At 37.6% G+C, this 22,820-nt stretch overlaps 1 protein-coding gene across 3 annotated transcripts in view; it reads left to right on the top strand.

Moving 5' to 3' along the window:
* Positions 1 to 22,299, top strand: part of CDK19 (cyclin dependent kinase 19) — a 213,780-nt gene extending 191,481 nt beyond the window's left edge. The window contains exons 7-13 of one of the 3 annotated variants that reach the window (XM_077162654.1): positions 3,783 to 3,926; positions 4,061 to 4,130; positions 10,495 to 10,567; positions 10,939 to 11,036; positions 11,826 to 11,904; positions 12,606 to 12,869; positions 17,913 to 22,299. In XM_077162654.1, coding sequence (XP_077018769.1) covers positions 3,783 to 3,926; positions 4,061 to 4,130; positions 10,495 to 10,567; positions 10,939 to 11,036; positions 11,826 to 11,904; positions 12,606 to 12,869; positions 17,913 to 18,044 — 860 coding nt within the window. In that variant the 3' untranslated portion in view covers positions 18,045 to 22,299. Of the gene's footprint in view, positions 1 to 3,782; positions 3,927 to 4,060; positions 4,131 to 10,494; positions 10,568 to 10,938; positions 11,037 to 11,825; positions 11,905 to 12,605; positions 12,870 to 16,796; positions 17,874 to 17,912 lie in introns of those variants that run through there. The other 2 variants (XM_077162655.1, XM_077162653.1) reach the window with 2 other exon arrangements.
* Positions 22,300 to 22,820: the final 521 nt, after the last annotated feature.

The following is a 22,820-nucleotide window of genomic DNA, read 5'->3' as shown; positions in this document are numbered from 1 at the left end:
CTATTTTTCTTGGTAGGGACAGTTCTAGTGGCCTCTACTTGGCTTTTCCCACCATAATAGCCCTCACTGCACAAGTTTAAGAGCCAGTGTGGGGATTCTCCCAGTTGCTCAGTATGTCTATTCCAATTATGCATTCTGGAACTGGGGAAATAACTACAGAATGGGTCCAGGTCCCCACTGGACCCACTGTGAGATGGACTTGAGCTAAAACTCCATCAATCACTTGACCTCCATAAGCCCCCACTCTGACTGATGGACCAGAGTGACGTTTTGGATCCCCTGGAATTAATGTCACTTCTGAACCAGTGTCTAATAATCTCCGAAATATCTGATCATTTCCTTTTCCCCAGTGCCCAGTTACTCTGGTAAAAGGCCTTCGGTCCCCTTGGGGAAGTCTTGGAGGAAGATTAACAGTATAGATTTGTGGCAGTGTAACAGGATTCTCCCCCAAAGGGACCTGATCTCCCCTTCATTCAAGGGACTCTGGGTCTGTAAACTGTCTCAAGTCTGGAAATTGATTAAGGGGCTGTGACTCTGTGTTTTTGTAATTCAAGTTAGACTTCTGTTCACTTGACCTAGAAGTCTTGTTTATGCAACTCAAAAAATAATTTAGTAGACTGCCCATCTATTGTATTTCTAGGTACCCCATGATATACTAGCCAACGCCACAAATCTCTGCTAGTCAGATTATTTTGATTCCTGCTTTGAGTTAGCTGTCTAATATAATAGCCATATCCACCCTGTCTTTGGCCATTAAGTGCTGCCACGTGACTTCTGCCAAGTCGGGGTCCGGTCATCCCCATTGTGTTTAAGGATTCCAGCTCAGTGGCAGCAGTTCCCATTGTAATATCTGAGCTACAGAGAAGTACAACTACAGAGCTCTTAAGGGATGATGGTGCTAGTCTCACAAATTTATTTCTCACTCTTTCGGACATTCCTCAGGTGTAAGAGCAGGCTTTGCATGATAAATTCACTCTAACAGTCCAGTCTCTCTAAGTCTCTGGATTCCCTCATCTACATTATACCAGGGCAGTTCTGGCATTTCAACCTCAGGTAATGTCAGCCATCTTTTGATCCATATTTCAGCCAACCATCCAAACAAACTGTTAACACCTTTTCTGACCCCTCGAGCTATAACATTGAATGCAGAATCTCTCTTTGGTGGGCCCATATCCATAAATTCAGCCTGATCCAGCCTTCTGTTCCTACCACCATTATCCCACACCCTTAAAAATCCATTGCCACACATATTCCCCTGATTTCTGTCTATATAAATTAGAAAACTCACACAGTTCTTTTGTAGTATAACGTACCTCCTCATGTGTGATACTTTGTACCTCACCTTTAGGGGCCTGTTGGGACTTTAGTCTAATATAGGTCTGGAAGAAATGAGGGGTGTGAGGGTGGGTCATGAAAAGAATTAAAAGTTTCTTCCAAACCATTTGCTTCAGGGCATTCTTTGCAGTTTCATCTGGTGAAACAGGATTAATCACTCTAGGGCTTATCCCTTCAGATGGAGTTTGGGTGGCCAACTCCTCAAGGCAGGCTGTAGGTGGGGCAGCTGTGTCCTCAGGACAGACTATTACTTGGTTATCTAGAGAAGACTCAGCATGACCTAGGGTTTCAACCTTGCCACCGACATCATTATCCGTTCATATGTCACCATCCCATTTTTCAGGGTCCCACTGCTTTCTAATCAATGCCCCCACCTAACGTCAGACACCATCCAAGATTGAGGTTTCAATTTACATTGTAAAGTTGCTACTCTAACAGTAAGATTCTGAGTCTGATTTTTGGAGGTCTCAAATCTACTGCTACAGGAAATAAGATTTTCCTTCAGGACACTCACCAAAAAGTCTACATCTGTCATACCATGCTTAAGCTTCTCGTTTGAAGCCTTAAGCTCATACCTTTCACTCATTAGTGTATACAGTATTATGTAACAACAATCAGCCAACACCTCTATACTTCCTATTTCCACAAAACTCCGTAAAGGTGTCAAAACCTTAATCCCCAGAGCCTGACTTTGAACAAGCAAAGCATTAGAAGAATCTAATGGTGATATTTTGACTATCTCTTTTGCCAGCTCACTTCATAGATTGGTAATTCATTCTGATTATGGGAATCAGAGTCCTTAGTACCTTTTGGTCCAGTCAGAATAGAAAACCATTCATAAAAACCCATCTTTAAGATTCTGTCTCTTAAGAACCACTCCTGGTACCACGTTGTATTAGTTAGGGTTCTCTAGAGAAACAGAATCAACAGGAAATATTCGTAAATATAAAATTTATAAAAGTGTCTCACGTAACCGTGGGAACGTAGAATCCAAAATCTGCATGGCAGGCTGTGAAGCTGACGATTCTGATGGTGGGTCTGGATGAACTCCACAGGAAAGTCTCGCTGGCCAAAGCAGGAAAGAGAACTTGTCTCTTCTGAATCCTCCTTAAAAGGCTTCCAGTAATTAGATTAACCATCACTCATTGCAGAAGACACTCCCCGTGGCTGATTACAAATGGAATCAGCTGTGGATGTAGCCAATCATGACTTAATTCTATGAAATGTCCTCATAGCAAAAGATAGGCCCAGCACTTGCCCACCCAGACAAACAAGTACCACCACTTGGCCCAGTTGACACATGAACCTGACCATGACAGGAACCATTTCTGAATGAGGCCAGATAAATTAGATGTTACTATATAGTTTTTTCCATTTGGCTGTTTATTAGGTAACACATCCACATTAATTTAATTTTTTTTTTTTTTTTTTTTACGTGAGCAGGCTCTGGGAATCAAACCTGGGTCTCGGGCATGGCACGTGAGAATTCTGCCACTGAGCCACTGTTGCACCGCCCCATGTTAATTCTTGATAATGGATAGAATTAAAGTTTTTTCTTATGTAGCTTGTTTGCAGAGTATGATTCTTATATTTTATAGACTACTAAAAAAACACTGTACTTTTTAAATACTATACAGTAGTCCTTCCATTGTTATCTTTTATAAAAAAATACTAAATAGCACTTATTTAAATGGAAAAATATGACTGTATATTTCACAAAAATTAATTCACTTGTACATTTGGCAATGCATTGTGAATACAATATTATGGTCTTAGAATATAAATTGCAACCTTTTGGCGTGTAAAATTCAAATACAATAATCTATAACTAGTGATTTGATAGAGTTAATAAAGCTTTCAAAGATGTTTAACTTTATTCTGGAGGTTGAGGGGCAACATCTAAGTGAATATTTGTATGGATAAACCCTGACTCTGTGGTTTCATGTAGTGCAGTATTTATTAGCTTCTAGACTTTACAATTTGCTGAAAAGACTGAAGTTGATAGTCTTTCAGATAAAAGTTGAGTTTCTCCAAATCCTTTTATAATGGTTTAGTTCTTTTCTATCATTATGCATTTGATTGCTTTAAAAGAAGTTATATCACTATATCCGATAATGTTTTTGTTTCAATTAATCAGATCTTGAGTACTACGCCGTGTTCTTGATTTTCACTTGAATGATTCTTTGATTAAATTATTAATAGCAGTTAGAAAGGCTTTTGCCTAAATCTAAGGAATTCGTTGGTTACTAAGTTAAGTTTCCCAGGCTTAACTTCATCAAGAAATTTACAGATAAACACTTTTTATTTGGCTTTCAATCTGATATGTGGTGCTTTGTATATTGTTTCAGTGAAAAAATATTTTTATATGTAGGTTGTGATCATATCCAGGAGTTATAACCAAGAAAATATAATAAATTGTACCAAAAATTGCTTTTATTCTTTCATAGATATATGGGCAATAGGTTGCATATTTGCTGAATTGTTGACTTCAGAACCAATTTTTCACTGTCGTCAGGAAGATATAAAAACAAGCAATCCCTTTCATCATGATCAACTAGATCGGATCTTTAGTGTCATGGGCTTTCCTGCAGGTAATTTATTTCCCTTTTCAAAATCAAGTATATTTTAAGTATATTTTATGTATTTATGAATATTTTAAACAATTAAGTGATATTTATGAGTAACACATTACTTCATGTAACAATATTTGATATTGTTTTGTAAGATAAAGACTGGGAAGATATTAGAAAGATGCCGGAATACCCCACACTTCAAAAAGACTTTAGAAGAACAACGTAAGTAATTCAATATTACATATAGGTCATAACTTCAATGGAAACATTTTAATTAATTTTTTAAAAAGCCAGATAAATAGGGTTCATGAGTGGTTCAGTGGTAGAATGCTTGCCTTTTATGCGGGAGACCGGGGTTTGATTCCCAGATCTTGCACCAAAAAAATAAAATAAAATCCAGATATAAATTATTATTAAAACCTGAAACTTTGGTTTTAGCACATAAATTGTGCCTATGATCTCAAGAAGATATTCCAGGTGGTGTTAGTGTGTATGTCAGGTTTAGGTTGTAGAATGTTTAAACTTTTAAGATGGGTCAGTAGTAGTTTAAAGTCCATTCTGTTTTACCATGATAAAGATCTTAGTTCAAGACCACGAGCTGTGGTTTTTTTAATACAATTTTTTAAAAATTAAAAACAGTTTTTTGTTTATTAGAGAAGTTGTGAGTTTGCAGAACAATCGTGCATAAAATTCAGGATTCCCATACACCAATCCGCCACTCAAACCTTTAGAGCTGTGATTTTTATTTTTACCTGAGTCATGACTGGTAAATGGATGACTAGGCAACCAGGAAGGATGGCAGAAGAAGAACACCTGGCCTGGGATATAAGAAAAACAGACTGGTAGAAAGATGTATGTTGAGTAGAAATGAGAGGAGAGTAAAGGTGATGGCATATCGGAATTTGTTATAAACATACATGCAGAGGAAAAGGTAGAAAAGGTTCCCTTTTGGCAACTTAACAGAAGAATTTCAGGGCAGGATAGCATGTAGGAATGAAGCCACACATCCTAAAGAAAAGTAGAGGATGCCACCATCATTGCTTTCATGTACTGTCCCTGGTAGGGTTTTTTGCCTCTATCCATCTCTTAAAGAATAACACTGGTATTGCTCAAGGTTCTGCTCTTGGCTCTTCTCTCACTCTAGACATTTTCCCAATCAGTCTCTCAATTTTCAATGAGGAGTTATCAGTTAGCCTGGTAACTCCCAATTTGTAGATCCTGCTCAGATCTCTTTCCCAAGTTTCAGAACCATTCATCTATGTGCCTTATGGAATGAGTCCCAACTTGAGTGTCCAAAAATACTTCAAATTAAATGTCCAAAACAGAACTTACCATCTATCCCTCTAAATTTCTCCTTCCACTGTATTTCCTATATTAGGAAATGGTCCCATCATTCACCTAATTGCTCAAGCTGAAGACCTGGGAGTTAACCCTGATCCTTCTTCTGTCTTATCATGAGTGTCCAAACAATTACCAAATCTAGTCAGTTCTTTCTTCTGAATATCCTTTGAATCTTCCTATTTCTCTTCATTTACCCTGCCACTATTGTAGTCCAGACTATACCATCTCTCACCTAGAACCCTGTAGTCTCCTCTTCAGTGATGTTTCTCCCTCTACTCATCATTCCAGCTCACTATCGATACTGCGATCCTCATTAAGTACAAATTTGATCATGTCATTTACCTGGCAGCCCTTAATTCACCATGCTCTCAGTTCCTTAATATGGCTTATGAAGCCTTGGCTGCTACCTATCCACATTCACCTCCTGACCACTGTACATTGTGCATTCTATAGCCCAGACATCATGGATTTCTTTTAGTACCTCAGATACTGTGAGCTTATTTTGACCTCTGGATTCTTACACATGCTGTTCCCTAAATCTAGTACACACTTTCCTTCTGCCTCCTTCATCAGATTAACTCCTGCTATTCTTTAGGTCTAGGCTTAGACACCACTTCCCAGGCCTCCCCTGACCTTTCAGTTCTGAGTTATGCGCTCCCGGTAGGAGTTAGGTGCTCCCCATCTGTGAGGCCTGTTGCATCCTGTGCTGTTTCTTTCCACACCGGCCACCTGCACTACAGTTAGTTCTTGGATACTCATCTGTCTTTCTACTTAGATAGTACAAATCATGTCTACCTTGCACACTATTATATCTCCAAGCCTGGCACATAGTACGTGCTCAATAATTAACTTGTCAAGTGGGCACTGGATGAAAGTGGTTTAAGTAATGGGAGACACTCTAACAATATAAAAAAATGGAGAAAATTAACCAAGGCACTTACTGTTAGTATTTAAAAACTAAATGATAATTTTTACCTGAGAATTAATAAAATGATAGTGTTTTCAATTACCAGAAATAGAAGATAGATTTTTAAAGGTAAATGAAATTCAGTTAGAAAACAATAGGAAGTCCAAAGATAAAAGCCCAACTTCCTAATCAAACTGTTCTCCCCACATGAAAGCAGGCTACTAATACAAATAGGGATTTATTAGTAAGTACCAAAATGTAAAGCTGTCCAGAAACCTAAAATGAAATACATGTAAGTAATAAAGTACAGTGTAAAGAAGAAAAATGCTATTTCAAATGACCTAAAAAGTAAAAGGATAGTAACTTGTTTTCATTAATACTAGATTTAAAAAATTATTCTCCAAGTGAATTGGCAAGGATAATCTGTAATCTTTCTAAAATGTCAACTCTACCTCATTAGAAGGTAAGGTGAAAACAGAATTAAAATGAAATCATTCTGTAATCTTTCTAAAATGATTCTGTAATCTTTCTAAAGATTCTGTAATCTTTCTAAAATGAAGATTCTGTAATCTTTCTAAAATGTCAACTCTACCTCATTAGAAGGTAAGGTGAAAACAGAATTAAAATGAAATCATAAAATTAACTTTAAAAAATTGAATTTGTTCAAATAAACGCAAAGTAAAGCAAATAATGCTTTATAAAGCATGTAAAGAGTTTAAATCATTTTGAAAACTGTTCAGCTCCTAAACTATAGCAAACATGGAAAGGATGATTCAGAAAATGTTATAAAATTCAGCTTAACTTTAATATTAGGAAGTATAAGAAGAAACCAAAATGAGTGTTGAGCATAGGCTACCTCAGTGTCAAGACTGGGCATAGGGGATGGGGTCCAGCTCAGGTGGAATCCCTCCCTCAAGGATTCAGGGTCTGAAAAAGTAAAGCGATTAAAACGAGACTACAGCCTGTCCTCTGTCTCCACCATGTCCCAAGCAGGGAGAGTCTGCTGAAGTTAAAGGACCACATCACCTTATGCTGGTGGGACCTGCAGGCAGACAGGTGCCACACACTGGGCAGGATAGGAAAAACAGAGAGCCCAGAGGCTTCATAGGAAAGCCTTTCAATCTGCTGGGTCTCACCCTCAGGGAAAACTGATGCAGGTGACTCTTTCTTTCCTCCTGACAGGAGGCCAGTTTGATCTGGGAAAATCTGGCTGGGGTCTATAATACCTAAGTAGACCCTCCTAAGGGGAGAAAAAAGGCCCCATACAGGCAGGGCAAGAAACAAGAAAACAAGAACTGAAAAATTCTGATCTGTTAAACAAAACCTAAGCTAGAGGTCCAAAATAAGCTGAACTGAATGTCAAAGTTATCCAGCAAGAAAATCCTAGGTTAAAAAAGTGAAAACAATCTCCAGAATAAACTAATTAACATAATTAAATGCCTAGACACCAGCAAAAAATAACAAATCATACTAGGAAAATTGGAGATATAGCCCAGTCAAAGGAACAAACCAACAATTCAAATGAGATACAGGAGTTGAAACAATTAATTCAGAATGTTCAGACACAGAAAACCTCATCAAAAATCAAGTCATTGAATTGAGGGAGGATATAAAGAAGGCAAGGAATGAAAAAAAGAAGAAATCGAAAGTCTGAAAAAATAAACCACAGAACTTATGGGAATGCAAGGTACATGAAAAAAACAATGGAAACCTACAATGTCAGATTTCAAAAGGCAGAAGACAGGATTAGTGAACTGGAGGATGGGACATCTGAAATCTGACAAGCAAAAGAAAATATAGGGAAAAGAATGGAAAAATATGAGCAGGGAGTCAGGGAATTGAATGACAACATGAAGGACATGAATATACATGTTGTGGGTGTCCCAGAAGGAAAAGAGAAGGGAAAAAGAGGAGAAAAACTAATGGAGGAAATTATCACTGAAGACTTAAACTTACAGATCCAAGAAGTACAGCGTACCCCAAACAGAATAGATTCAAGTAGATGGACTCCAAGACTGGGCATAGGACATCTCAGAGTCAAGAATGAAATTACATCATAAATTATATCAAATAACCTAAAATCTGGAGTATTCACCCAAGTGTCATAGTTTCCTAGGGCTGCTGTAACAAAGTACCACAGACTTTTCCAGCACCAGTAAAACAACTAATTTATTGTCCCACAGTTCTAGAGGCTAGAAGTCTGAAATCAAGGTGTTAGAAGTGTCAGGCTCCCTCTAAAGTCTATGAGAAAAAATTATTTCCAGGCCCCTGGTTTCAAGTGGAGACCAGCAATTCTTGGTGCTCTCCAGCTCAGTCATCAAATGGCATTCTCCCCTTGTCTGCTTCTCTTCTCCTCATCTTATAAGGACACTAGGTTTATTAGATTAAGGGCCTACTCTGCCTCCAGCATGACCTCATTTTAACTTAACCAAGTCCAACTGTAATGACCCTGTTTCCAAATAAGGTCATTTCCCAGGTACGGGGGATTAGGACTTCAACATATCTTTTTGTGGGACACAATTCAACCCATAGCACCATGTGAACATTCATTCAATATAAAGACCAAAGACATGTAAACAGACTCTCTACCTAAACACTAAGGTTTCTTTCCATGTGGCTACTTCACCAATAAAATTTTCCCTGAATTTGAAGGAATGTTTTGTTTTGTTTTGTTTTGTTTTTTAATGAAAATACCTAGTGTTGGCAAGAGTGCAGTAAAATGAGCACTTTTACTTGTGCACTATGTTGAGAATGAGTGTTTCTCAAACTGCAATATACCTACAAATCACCTGTGACCTTGTTAAAATGCAGATTCTGATACAGACTCCATGCTGGGACCTAGGAATCTTCATTGCTAACAGGCTCTCAGGTGATGCCCATGCTGCTGGTCCAAGGGCCACATTAATGTAAGAAAAGTTCTAGAAAACATAGAAAAGGCTTTAACATGTAATACTTTTCGACCTATACAGGAATTTATCCTGTAGAAGTAATCAGAGCAGCCACAGATAGATGAGTACTTACCATGTGTCAGGCATAGTGCCAAGCTTTTTACCTACATTTTCCATAGGCTCCACATAACCCCTCTATGAGGTAAGTATAATTATCATCCCCATTTTTCAGATGTGAAATCTAAGGCTTACTAGCAGTTAACCAGCTTGTTCGAGACCACACAGCTGGTAATGACCGAGTCAGGGTCCAGTAGGGCCTCTGATTCTCGCATCCTCTGCAACATTGCTTCCATCCAATGTACCCCAGATTTACAGGGACCTACAAGGTTCCTCATTTCATAGTCATCATGAAACAAACAACATAAGTAACAAGAGGAGGTATACAGCCACTAAAAATAATAAACTTACAGAGTATTTGACAAGGGAACATGTTTATGAAGCAATACCAAGTAAAAAAGGCTACAGACCATTTACATATTATGATCCAAATTTTATTTTTTTAAATCTCCCTGTGTTTGTCTGTATCATATACATTTCCAAAAGGAAATTATCAAAAGTCTTGATAGTGGTTATTTATCACTGAGGAGTTTGATTATAAATGATTTTAATTTTCTTCCTTATACTTTTCTATGTTCTCTGAATTTTCTCCCATGAATATACTATTTTTGACACTTTAGAGTTGAAGTATTTCTTATACAAGAGAGAATATACATGGTAAAAATATAACAGTAGTATATTTAGAATAAAATGAGTACCATTCTCCTCACCCTTCAACCTAGGAAATAGACATTGCTAAGATCACTGAGGTACCCTGAGGGTCCCCCTCTCTGAGACATCCTTGCAAAGGGCAGCCATTATTCTGAATTTGTGTTTGTCGTTCCCATTTTTCATTAAGGTTTTATAACATGTATGTATCTCTATATAAATTATTGTTCAGTTTAATATGTCTTTGAACTTTATATAAATAGTATCATACTGTGTATTATCTTCAGGAACTTGTTTTTTTCCCACTCAACCTTATGTATAAAGCTATAGTTCATTTTTTCTATAGTATAACATTTCATCCTGTGTATATTTAAAATTTATTTACCCATTCTTTAGTTGATCGAGGTTTGTGTTGTTTCCAGTTTGTCTTACTTTCAACTCTAGTGGTTTTTGCAAAATTATTTTCCAGAATGATTGTAACAATATAAGCTCTCTCATACAGTCTGTAACAATTCCTATTTATTCACACATTTCCCAACATCAGGGATGGTATTCCTTTTTAATCAGAGAAAACAGTGGCTTACACACACGGGCCTTATATGAACCCCAACCTTGGGGCTTTACATTAAGAAATATGAACTGTGTGAGTGTTCCCAATGACGTGTGATTGTCCATGTCCTTGCAGGTACGCCAACAGTAGCCTCATCAAGTACATGGAGAAACACAAGGTCAAGCCTGACAGCAAAGTGTTCCTTTTGGTAGGTGCCTCTCTCCCAGACTGTGAAGTCTCATCTTAGCACAGTTCTCCTCTCACCCTATTTATCATGGTATTGTCCCAGCTATTCCTCCTCGTTAGAAAGAAGAGAAATTGGTGGATGCTGAGGCAAAATTAAATATTTTCTTTTGAGACGTCACCCTTAACTTCCAGCCTGAATTTTTTTAGAAGATTTATCAGCAGAAACAAAAATTCTAAAAGGGCTTGAATGCTGATGATTTCTGCCAGTTTTGCATAAATGAGTTTAACATACCAATTATACAGTGAACTGTATTTGATGTTAATCCTGTCAGACGTTAATGCACGGGTCAGCATGTTGTTCACATATTACCGATTTCTTGTGTGTTACTCTAGCTGCAGAAACTCCTTACTATGGATCCAACCAAGAGAATTACCTCAGAGCAGGCTCTGCAGGATCCCTATTTTCAGGAGGATCCCTTGCCAACATTAGAGTATGTATCCTTCCTGTTCCTGTGTCCTTTGCTCCAGAGTGAGAATGTGGTATGACAGCTAAAAGAAAAAAAAAAACACTTTTACTAAACAATTTTTATTCTCTTTATTGATAATACCTGAGAGAAAAACTACCAAAGAAAGTAGCATTTGTATTTAGAAACAAGCAAAGCTGTAGAGAGGTGTGATAAGAATAACTGTTTTAGAAATGACCATTAATCTATTTTACAGATAAAAACTAAACTGAGAATAGATGGGATCCTCACCAGATCAGAGAGATTAAACCAAGTTTAAATATTTTCTTTTGAGACGTCACCCTTAACTTCCAAGTTAAATGAAAGTTTAAAATTCTGTTTTCCATGGTGTGTCTACTAAAACACACATCCTCTATTTCCTTATCATTGGATTTCCTTACACTCAAGTGTATGATTTGTTCTTGGATTTATTAGAAGTACAGCTTTTCTTAGAGAAAAAATTCTTTTCCTTTGCCATAAATGCAAATTCAGTTGTTTTTTGGTACTGATGAAGTTAGTTTGGAGAAATTTCTATATCATATATGTCAACTACCTAACTGCTGTTTAAATTTGTTATTGAAAGTCTCAATTACGTAAAATTTCCGAAACTAATTATTGCTCAAGTTGTGTTGGAAGACATCCAGTAAACAATAGCCATACATGAGGAGTAGGAGAACATAACTCTATTAAGAAAAGAAGTAGAATTTTTAAATTAACGTGGTCAATATTTTAGGCCATGACATGTATCCCTTTTTCTTTTTTAAAAATTGATTTTAGTGTATTTGCTGGCTGCCAGATTCCTTATCCCAAACGAGAATTCCTTAATGAAGATGAACCTGAAGAGAAAGGTGACAAGGTATAAGTGCGTGGTATACTTTGCTCTTTACAGAGAGGAAGGGAGGCAAAAGGACGTTAGGGAAGTATAACTTAATAATTTCTATATATTTAGCTGCCTTTTATTTAATTATGTTTTTACTTTAGTTTCTGTGGAAATTTAAGGATTGTAGGAATACCTTCAAATCTGAAATATGATAAGCTTGCAGCTAAATGAATGAACTTCCTGGTGAACTCCTGGTTTGTTTTATAGCCCATTTTATCCCTGATACCTAATTCTTTCTTTTTCTTTGTTCAGTGTTGGTAGCATTACTTCAGGCAGGCTGGCTTATCAAAGCATCCCCCTGTTCTTTTATCATAACTGCTTATTATCAGCGCTCTCCCCATACTCCTCTACTTTCCTAAAATCACGATGAAAAGTCTTACTTACAGTTGTTTTAAATGAGTGCAAGATTATTTCCTATGTGCCTTTTGGCCTTGACTGAGATATTGGTGACTGATTCAGAGAATTACTGTGCAACTTAAATGAACTTCAGGGAATGAGACATGTTCAGGGTTGGGTTCTTTGACCACTGGAGGATGCTGTATTCCTCCAGCTGCTCCAGTCTCTTTGGTGTCCCATGTTGCTCCCTGGATTTATCAGCAGCTACATGCACATATCAAATAATGAAATTTACTGTGAATTTAGTTTCATGCCGTGTACTTTTTTTTTCCTATTAAAAGAACCAGCCACAGCAGCAGAACCAACATCAGCAGCCAGCTGCGCCCCCGCAGCAGGCAGCAGCCCCTCCACCAGCACCACCTCCCCCGCAGCAGAACAGCACCCAGACCAATGGGACTGCAGGAGGGGCTGGGGCTGCGGGTGCTGGGGCGGGGCTGCAACACAGCCAGGACGCTGGCCTCAACCAGGTGCCACCCAGCAAGAAGCCCAGGCTGGGGCCTTCAGGCGCAAGCTCCGGGGGGCCTGTCATGCAGTCAGATTATCAGGTACTCCCTGAATGTTGTTCTTGTCTGGGCTCATGATTTTTGAAACAGAAAACAGATCTATCACAGATCTTTTTTTTTTTTAATGCCTTTATTTTATTACTCATTCACCCATACACTGGATAAAAGGAGTGTCAGTCATAAAGTTTTTATGATCACACAATGAAAGCTGTGTACTTATACAATCACTATCAAAGATCAGGGCTACTGGATTACACTTCAACAATTTCAGGTATTTCCTTCTAGCTATTATAATACACTGGAAACTAAAAAAAGGGATGAGCCTAGCCATGGCATCCTAGAATTGAGAATGCCTGCTTGACCAAAAGGAGGAGAAAAGAAATGAAACAAAATAAAGTTTCAGTGGCGAAGAGATTTCAAATAGAGCCGAGAAGTCATTCTGGAGGTTGCTCTTATGCAAGCTTCAGCCAGAAACTGCAAATTGCCACAGTATGCCAAGCCCCCACTAACAGTATTCCTAGAGAATACTCTGGGCTCTATTGAAGACTCAATAAAGGTTTTTCTTAGTAAGTTTATTTCTTCAGAAACTTAAGGCCTCCAGATTTCTCCTATGCCAGATAAGCCCTGAAACCCAGAGATAGCAGTCTCTCCAAGAACATCAGCAAGTTTCATTCCTCTAAAAACCCCCCAAAAAGGTCAACATTCCTTTCCAGCACTAAGAAGTTAAAATGGTCATTGCCTAGATATCCCTGAAGACTGAAATGAGAGGGAGGAGGAGTAACTAAGAAATTGGTTTCTAACACAGGATTATGACTTCTGACTCATTATACAGATTTTTTTTTAATCTGTATATCTTTATCGAGTCTTCGATAGAGCCCAGAGTATTCTCTAGGAATACTGTTGTTAGTGGGGGCTTGGCATACTGTGGCAATTAGCAGTTTCTGGCTGAAGCTTGCATAAGAGCAACCTCCAGAATGACTTCTCAGCTCTATTTGAAATCTCTTAGCCACTGAAACTTTATTTAGTTTCATTTCTTTTCTCCTCCTTTTGGTCAAGAAGGCATTCTCAATTCCAGGATGCCACGGCCAGGCTCATCCCTGGAAGTCATGTCCTGTGTTGCCAGGGAGACTTAACACCCAGTCACATCCAACGTTGGGGGAGATGTTGAGTTTATTTGCAGAGCTGGCTAAGAGAGGCCACATCTGAACAATAAAAGAGGCTCTCTGAGGGTGACTCTTGGGCATAATTATAAGTAGGCTTAGCTTCACCATTTCAGAACTAAATTTCACTAGAATAAGCCTTAAGAGTGAGGTCTTGGCTTATTAAACTGGGAGTCCCTAATGCTTGAGAAAATATCAGGAATTCCCTAGGTGGGTAAGTTTAGTATTTCCACATTTTTCCCCTGTCCCTCAGGGAGACTCTGCAAGTACTTTTTAAATTTTCTGCCCAAAATGCTCTGGAGTGTATTGGGTATTACATTAACCTGTACAGAAAAACAAGATCTCATTCCCTATTCTAGGTTCCATGTAATTATGTTGTTTAAATAAATTAACCAGATAGATTCAATTAGATATTATCACAGATTCTTTTAGACTTAAGTAGCACTGTACAGATTTTGCATTCTTATCTGCATTATGTGAAAATGAAGATTTTTGTCATACTTCGTGTAATTGTAAGATATTTTGTTTCATGACTCATTTATCCCTACATCCTGAGAAAATTTAATCATTACCTTTACAGCTACCTGTCAGCTTTAGGTGGGGGGAAATACCTGGATAAAGCAGATAAGCAATTGGAAAGGGAGAGAGGGAGGCAATAGCTTAGGCTTACTTTGGGCAAAAGAAGCAGCATGTTTCAGAAGGATATGCTTTTACTGGGAGGAAATAATCTATAAGTAGCTGCATAGGTATAGAAGAGAAAGGGGATAAGATTGTGACTTCTCAGAAATAGTTGTCTCAGAAATTATTTTGAAACTATAAAATATTTTTTGGTATTAAAATAAAAAAAGCTCCAATTGTATTACTAATAAAGGAAATTTTTTTTAGAAAGAGGCTGAGGGTTGGTATTTGGAGAGAGAAGTAAAAATACCCATTGTGAAAACAGAAGGGAATCTTTTAAGAACAACAACAACAAAAAAAAAAAACAAAAGATTTTTGAGAGAGGAACAGGCTAAGAAAAGACTGAAAAAGGGAAATGTTAAATGAAAGGTAAAAGAAGGTTTAGAACCATAATCCCTCGGAGAACTGGTGTAGGAGGAACATTTAGGATGGAGAAAATAGAAAAGAGACCTCAGGCAAGGGAGCCATAAACTCAGTGATAAGGAGCTGGGATAAAGAGAAACATGAACAAAAACAACTTAATAAAGAGCTGCCTAAACCGGTTTCACATTGTGAATATCTTAAACTAATCTGTTTTTACACACTACTTTTCTGAAAAGTTCTTTTACATGACCCCAAACAAAGTCTTGGCTTCAGTTTTGAGCCACTGAAAGCAGTTTGTTGTTTGGGTAGTAGTCATGGACATCCTTGAATTTTGTTATAAATTCAGTTTTTTCCCAAACCTTAATATTAGTTCATTCCTATTATATAAGCAACAAACCTTGCTATATACTGGCTCTTCTTTGTATCTCTGATTATATTAAATTATCCTGATTATAGTTATAGACAGATTACTTAAATATTACCTTTCCCCCTATTCTTTCAAACTCGATGCTTTTCTTTGTCCTTACTGTGCTATCTGCTTAAGAATAAAGCAGCTCATCTTTGAAATGGATAGATATTTGAGCTTTTTAGTTGGAGAGACTAGCTTGAGGTGGGGTGGGTGGTGGGAGAGAAGTCTCCATTGCACTTGATTTGCAACTAGTATTGAAGAGCTGTTTTTGCTAACCTGCTAAAGTAGAAATAATCATAGTCCCCTTTTGCCTCATTGTATCCCTGAAAACAAGATGCCTTACCAGCAGCTCTACTGGAGTCACCCAGGAATATTTCGACCAGGGTTCCCCACACATATTGTATCTGCCCAAACCTGCATGATCAGATCTGGAAATAATGGTCTAAATATGTGTTGCAATGCTCCTGCCAGTATATGAAGAATAGAGGCTTTATCAAGTTGTACTAAGTGATCCTCCTGGAATGAATTATCCAAGACATCTATCTACCCAGCTAAAAAACAGTGCTAGCTCTTTGCATATAAAATAAACAAACAAAAAATCTTACAAAAAAAAAGAGAGTAATCATAGCTTAACAATTACAAGTCATTACTCTTATCATTATCTTCCTTTTCTCGCATATTTCCCAGTTCTATTAGGCCCTTTCAAGAATAAAACATCTTATATTTGGATCTCAGTTTCATCATGAACACGTTTTAAAATGAAAAATGAATATCCATCTTTCAGAATGTCAAAGAAAGGCTAATATAGTATGTTTTTCTCTCTGAGTTACTTTTTTTGCATGATCAGGCACCGCATGGCAGGCGGGAACTCTGCCACTGCGCCACCATTGCCTGCCCTCTCTGAGTTACTTTTATCTCAATTTATGCAAGACTAGACTTAACTTTGCTATTAAGTAGAACTTCTGCTATTTTTTTCGTGCATTCCATTAGTAGAATGACAAGGCTTTGTGGTGTTTCATCAGTGAATTATAAGCAAGTACAATTAAAATAGGGCATTAGCATTTTTTCTGTCTTAAAAAAATGTTATTAGAAAAGATATGCAACATACTAGATTTGTGTATGTCTACATTATATTTAATAGCAAAAATTGCCACTGTTGCCTTGTGAGTGGAAACATTTTTCATAGCAAATTTCAACATAAAGCATGCAGTTAAAATTTGGAATTTTGAAAGGCTTCTTCCACCAACACAACCTGTCAGAGTTTTATATACCTTAGGAAGGAGCATAGCCATTTTTGTTTTGTTTTGTTTTAACCCAGTTGTTTTTGACCAAGACTATTTTACTACACTGTTATCTTAGACCAGATGTTGCAAATCCAGTTTGGCAGCCTTTGTGCACTTAGGAGAGGACCCCCATTGCCACCTTAAGGTCATTACATTTTTAACTCCAAGTAATAATTCTGTTATGTACGGTTGCTCCCACTTTGCTCAAGAAAGACCCAGCCTTCTGAGCATAGCCAGAGACACTAGTTCCAGCTCTGTTTATTTTTAACGAGGTACCATGGTCTTATTCTATAGCTGAATGTGCCTTCTACATAGTTTTTCATATTTGCCTTTGGTACCATGATGAATCTCTCATTTAAAGTGATAAAAACATATTGAACTGAAATACTTTTGTCTCTGCCTTCTCTTGAGGTCAGTCATGTATTTGGTTTCCTCTAACTATTACCTAAAGCTTATAAAACACATTTACTGCTGCCACACTCTATCCGGCCTAGCCTTGCTTTGTCTCACAGATGCTGCTGCTGATGCCATGCTACCTCTACCTCTGCAAACTCTTTTTTTCTAAAAATAATGATCTCTTAATCACAGCTTTGTGTTATAGATAATGAGAAAACGTAACAGCATGTTGGTATACATTAGGAATACCATTGCTTAGATGTGCCAGATTGACTATTATTTTGCAGATCTCTGTTATGTGAAGGGTTAAATCAGACCCTAGAATTAGTCAATATAAAGAGCATATTATATTTAGGGCAGGCCATGTGGCTCAGCAGGCAGAGTTCTTGCCTGCCATGTTGGAGACCCATGTCCGATTCCCAGTGCCTGCCCATGTAAAAAAAAGAGCATATATTTAAGCTCTTATATTTACTAATACTTATAAATACTTATTAAAACTTATCAATACTTTAAAGTGCATAAATTTCCCTTCTGCTCTTCTTTGCCAGTATAGCTTATTTCTCAAGGAAATCCCAGACAAACTTTGTGCCTGTCAGAACATATGATTACAGTGGTAGGAGGCTGTGGTTTCAAATAAGCACAATATATTACAAGCCAGGGTAGCTTCCCAGCTACCCTGGACTCAAATCAAGAGCCTGATGATGAAAATGACTCATTTCCCCCTGCTTTTGTGATTAAATCTCAAGCCATTCTCTCCTTCCATCCCTAATTTCCTTATCCTCTTTCCTTCTCCCAGCACTCCAGTTCACGTCTGAATTACCAAAGCAGTGTCCAGGGACAGTCACAGTCCCAGAGCGCGCTGGGCTACTCCTCCTCCTCTCAGCAGAGTGCTCAGTACCACCCCTCTCACCAGGCGCACCGGTACTGACCAACCAGCCCTCCTGGACTCCAGCAATATATGACGTCTGCATTGAAAAGAACCAAAAAATGCAACCTATGATGCCGATTTAAAACTCACACGTTTAGGAGGAAAACTTGATAATCCTGAGCATTTTGCAGGACCGATCGCTCTTCTTTCTTAAAGAGGATTCTTGTGAAGTCTCCCAGACACCTTCCCCCTGCATGTGTTGCATTGTGATTTCTCTAATAAGCGTCTGATCTAATTCCAGCACTTAACTTCTGTAACCTTCAGCATTTTTTTGAAGGATTTCCTGGTGCACCTTTCTCATGCTCTAGCAATCACTATGATTTGTCTTTTCAAAGCTCTTTTAATAGTATTTTAATGTTTTAGAAACAGGATTCCAGTAGTGTATAGTTTTATATGACATGAACTGAATTAGCAACACAGGTAAAGATGCACCTTTTTAAGATGTGTTGTGTTCACAGCATATAAACTGTTTTGCCCATGGACGTCTCAAACAGAAACTAATACTGTCCAAAGTACTTTACTGTTATGTTTTTATTTATCTAGTTTCAGGGAAGGTCTGATAAAAAGACAAAATGGTGGGACAGAGTGAACTTACAACCAAAAACAGCCTAGACCTTTGCAGTTACTATGCTTTATGCTATGAAAAACTGAAGTCTGTTGTAATTTTTATATAAGCATTCATATGGAACTTAGTTCCCAGAATCACCATCTTATCTGAATAATATTCAGTAATTACAAATTATAATTTTAATCTTCACATAGCTAATTCTACTTTCAAAAAGGGTTTCAAGAGTTTTGATGAAATACAGTCCTCTGGTGACCCACACCAAAAAGCTGGAAGAGAAGATTTAACTGCACTAGGATTTAAGGAGTAACGTTGCTAAAAGGATATATGACTTCGCTTTGAAGGAAAAGATTTTAATGTGTATTATACACGAAAAGTTGACTTCGCTAAAGAACTGTTGGTTTCTTCACGTCTGGGTCAACTTGAGTAACTTTCTTAAATAATCAAGGGTACTCAATTAGAAGCCTGAAATTAATGTGCTTTTAAAATAAAAAGGCAGTGTTCTCCATTCATATTTGCATTAGACATAGAGTGACTATTTTTAAAGCATGTTAAAAATTTAGGTTTTATTCACGTTTAAAGTATGTATTATGTATGCATAATTTTGTTGTTGTTACTGAAACAGTTCTATCAAGAAGCTTTTCATTGCACTGAATGCTTTCTTTTGCCCCTAGGAGAAAACTTAATAATTGTGCCTAAAAACTATGGGCAGATAGTATAAGACTGTACTAGATAACGTGAATTTTGCATTTCCATTATCTATGAATTAGAGGCTGAGTTCTTTCTTGGCCAGTTTAAGGAACCTTTTCCTCCCCAGAATCAGAAGGTAATGTAAAGACTTAGAGCTCCCATTGTAATGTAAGGGGCAAGATATTCGTGTTTTTCTCAATGCTACTAGCAGCACCAGCCTTGTTTTAAACATTGTTTTCTTGAGCTAGAAGAATAGCTGATTGTTGTATATGCAAATTTTATGCATTTTTTTACTATTCTTTGTGAACTTATCTACCTGGTTATGATACTCTGGGTCCATACAGAAGTAAAATAAGATTTTAGACAAAAGCCAGTATACATTTTGCACTATTGATGTGATACCGTAGCCAGCAAAGGACCTTAACTGATCTCAGCAAAATAATGCTTCTTAATAAAGACTGTATAGTGACACATCAAGACTGAAGATGAAACAGTTGACATGCTCCATTTGATGGAATTTCTGATTGTCTCCATGATAGTTTACCCCTTCCATTTTTTAAAATAAGAACTGAATAGCCCTCTGTATAATGCAGCTACCTGTATAAAGTTCTGTCCTGTATCCTGAAGCCTCATTGTCCAGAGCTGTCGTCATCAGATGCTTGCTGCCCTCTCATCTTGTGCCCGGCACGTACTGGGTGGAAGACACAAAGGAAGGCCAAGACATACTTGCATTAAGGAACCTAAGATTGATTTGGTGACAAGTTAAGGTCTTCTGGGATGTTTATGCCATGGGATTGACTTATAGGTAAAACCTTCTTAACCATATGAAGGTCCTTTTGTTTATTTCTAAACCTACTTGATAAAGGTATTATTCCTAACTCTGCTTTATCGTAAACAGTGCTATGGAGAGTTTTCTATGTCTGTCTACCTTAGAGAAAGCCAGAGGTCAACTATCAAAGAAGGCATTCTTGTATATTTACAACTGTCACAGCAGCCTCTCGGCAACCAGTTGGCCGTTACAGACAGAAAACGCTTCTACTAAGGGTTGTAGGAAATTATAATGAAAATAGAAGAAGCTTCATTCCTGCCTTCAAGGGGAACTTACATTTAATAAAAAGACAAACCCAAATATATGCAAAAACCAAAATGCCATGCCCTTTAATACTTTATAAGCAACTTTGACATACAACCCTTGTGATACGTATTCAAACATTGACAGGATACCCTGTTTTCTTTGTATGTATATAATGAATTTTACTGCAGAACTGTTATATAAACTGTTAAGGAGATTTTCTCACTTCCCCACAGAACACTGGGTTCTCCAAGACATAGTCAGAAATCCCCATTACAGAAGACAGGATTTCTTGGTCACTGCACTGGTACTGGGCCTTTTCTCCTCTGTTCTTGCCTCAGGGCTGGTGACAACCTCTGATGCCCTTTGAAATAATTTTGGTAATTTCCTTTTCCAGATTACCAAAATTTATAAAGGAGAACAAAGCATTTAACACACATGGACCCTAAAACTGTGGGACCTCTAAGGAAACTTGTGAAGCATTTTGAGGTTAAAATTTACCTTTGTGGTCCCCAAATGACCATGTTCCTCTTCAAAAGATCATTAGATACATTCATGTCCCCTGAGGGACATTGAGCCACTCTTCCATGGACATACACCACCCATGGCAGTCCCCAGGCCAGGGGAGGTCGTTGAAAAGAAAGAATGAATCAAAGTGAAAGTTTTCGGCTCTCTGTGTTACAACTCCGTTTTTGAGTTGGATTTCTGGCAAGATGTGTATTTGGGAAAAGGAATTTTAGAGTCACAGGAGAAATGAGGTCAGGGGTAGGGCATCCTGGTTGGCAGGGCTGAGGCTGAAGCAACCCTGGTGATGCAGTGGATCATGCAGTAACACAAATACCAGGGACATGTATATTTTTTTTATGTGTGTGGTTTTGGAACTTTAGGACTTAGAATTTTGGTTTTCTGCACTGCTGTTTTGCTTTTACAAAAACAGTTTAAGAATGGAAAAGGACAACATTTACCTGCATGTTCATTGCCTCATTCCTGGTGAAGTAACCCTAATTATATGCCTCTAAATTGATGGTATTTTCTCTACTAAAGGGAAAAGAAGCAGTGATGAATAAAAACTGCAGCTTGATCTGCTCTGAATAAATTGATATAGCAGAAACTATACAATGAAGAAAGAATTTTGCAAAAATCACAAACCCTTAATTCTGTGAGGACGTCTTCCTAGGTCAGACAGAGAGGCAGTGCAGTAGCAGTTAGGCCAGAAGAGGCTTGAAGGATTCAAGTACGAGTAATCTTTAGTAGAAAACATAGCAGTTTAGGTCCCCATAATCTTCCAGGATAAACACGAATACCATAAAGCAAAGTTCATTGTTTTAGGATTTTTTAAAAATGTGTTGTACCTAAGGCCATACTTACTCTTCTATGCTATCACTGCGAAGGAGTGATATGTATGTATTATATGAAAAAAAATCCTTAATGCACTGTTATCTCCTAAATATTTAGTAAATTAATACTATTTAATTTTTTTAAAGATTTGTCTGTGTAGACACTAAAAGTATTACACAAAATCTGGACTAAAGATGTCCTTTTTAACAACAATTTAAAGTACTTTTTATATGTTATGTAGTTATATCCTTTCTAAACTGCCCTAGTTTGTATTTCTCATAATTCCTATTTGTGAAGTGTGCCTGTCCTCGTCTCCTTTTTCAGTAATTTTATGCACGCATCTCTCTTTCTATGATTATATAGACAACTGTGTACACTTTCCATGCTCCACTGCAAGGGGCGCGCTCTGAGCCATCTGCACCCACCATGAGCCTGCACCATGGGGGTGCAGGACGAGCTGCCGCTTTGGAGCTGAGTGTTATCGCTTTTGAGTTGTCCTGACATCCTTCTTGAAATGACTGTTAAAACTAAAATAAATTACATTGCATTTATTTTATATTCTTGGTTGTAATAAAATTTAATTGACTTTGTGTCTGTGTGAATTTTTAAATATAGAAGTACTCTTGTAATCAGGTTTAGTGTTAAAATGTTCTCTGTGTGCCTAGAAATCTATAAGACTGCACTTGTCTTGCAGAGACTACACACAAGACATGTAGTCACCCCATGATTTGCAATATGTTATTTTATTCAGGATGCTTATGACATCACAAAACCACAGAAGCAAAGCTTGCAAAAACCTCAGAAGGAAAATGATAGTTTTTAAAACATCTCTGGGGGAACCATCTTTTTTTTTAATTAAAATTAGAATGATGTTTTAGAAAACACAAAGTAGCATTTTGTGAGTGAGTGGGAGGTTGGGCGTTTCTCCTTTTATGAGCTGTTGTGCCCAGCTGTCTCTTTTCTAATTTACCTGATGAATCTTCAGTGGTTACCCCAACAGTCAAAAGCATAATGGGGTGGATGAGGAATGTTTAAGTGACATCAACAGGAAACCTCTATTTCTACTTAAAATAGACATTGCACATGTCCAACTTGGCTGCTTCAATGGTTG

This window comes from Tamandua tetradactyla, chromosome 5 (genome assembly GCF_023851605.1).
Source record: "Tamandua tetradactyla isolate mTamTet1 chromosome 5, mTamTet1.pri, whole genome shotgun sequence".
Taxonomy (NCBI): Eukaryota; Metazoa; Chordata; class Mammalia; order Pilosa; family Myrmecophagidae; genus Tamandua; species Tamandua tetradactyla.
Note: the sequence above shows the minus strand (reverse complement) of the source record. Positions and strands in the feature narration are given on the sequence as shown.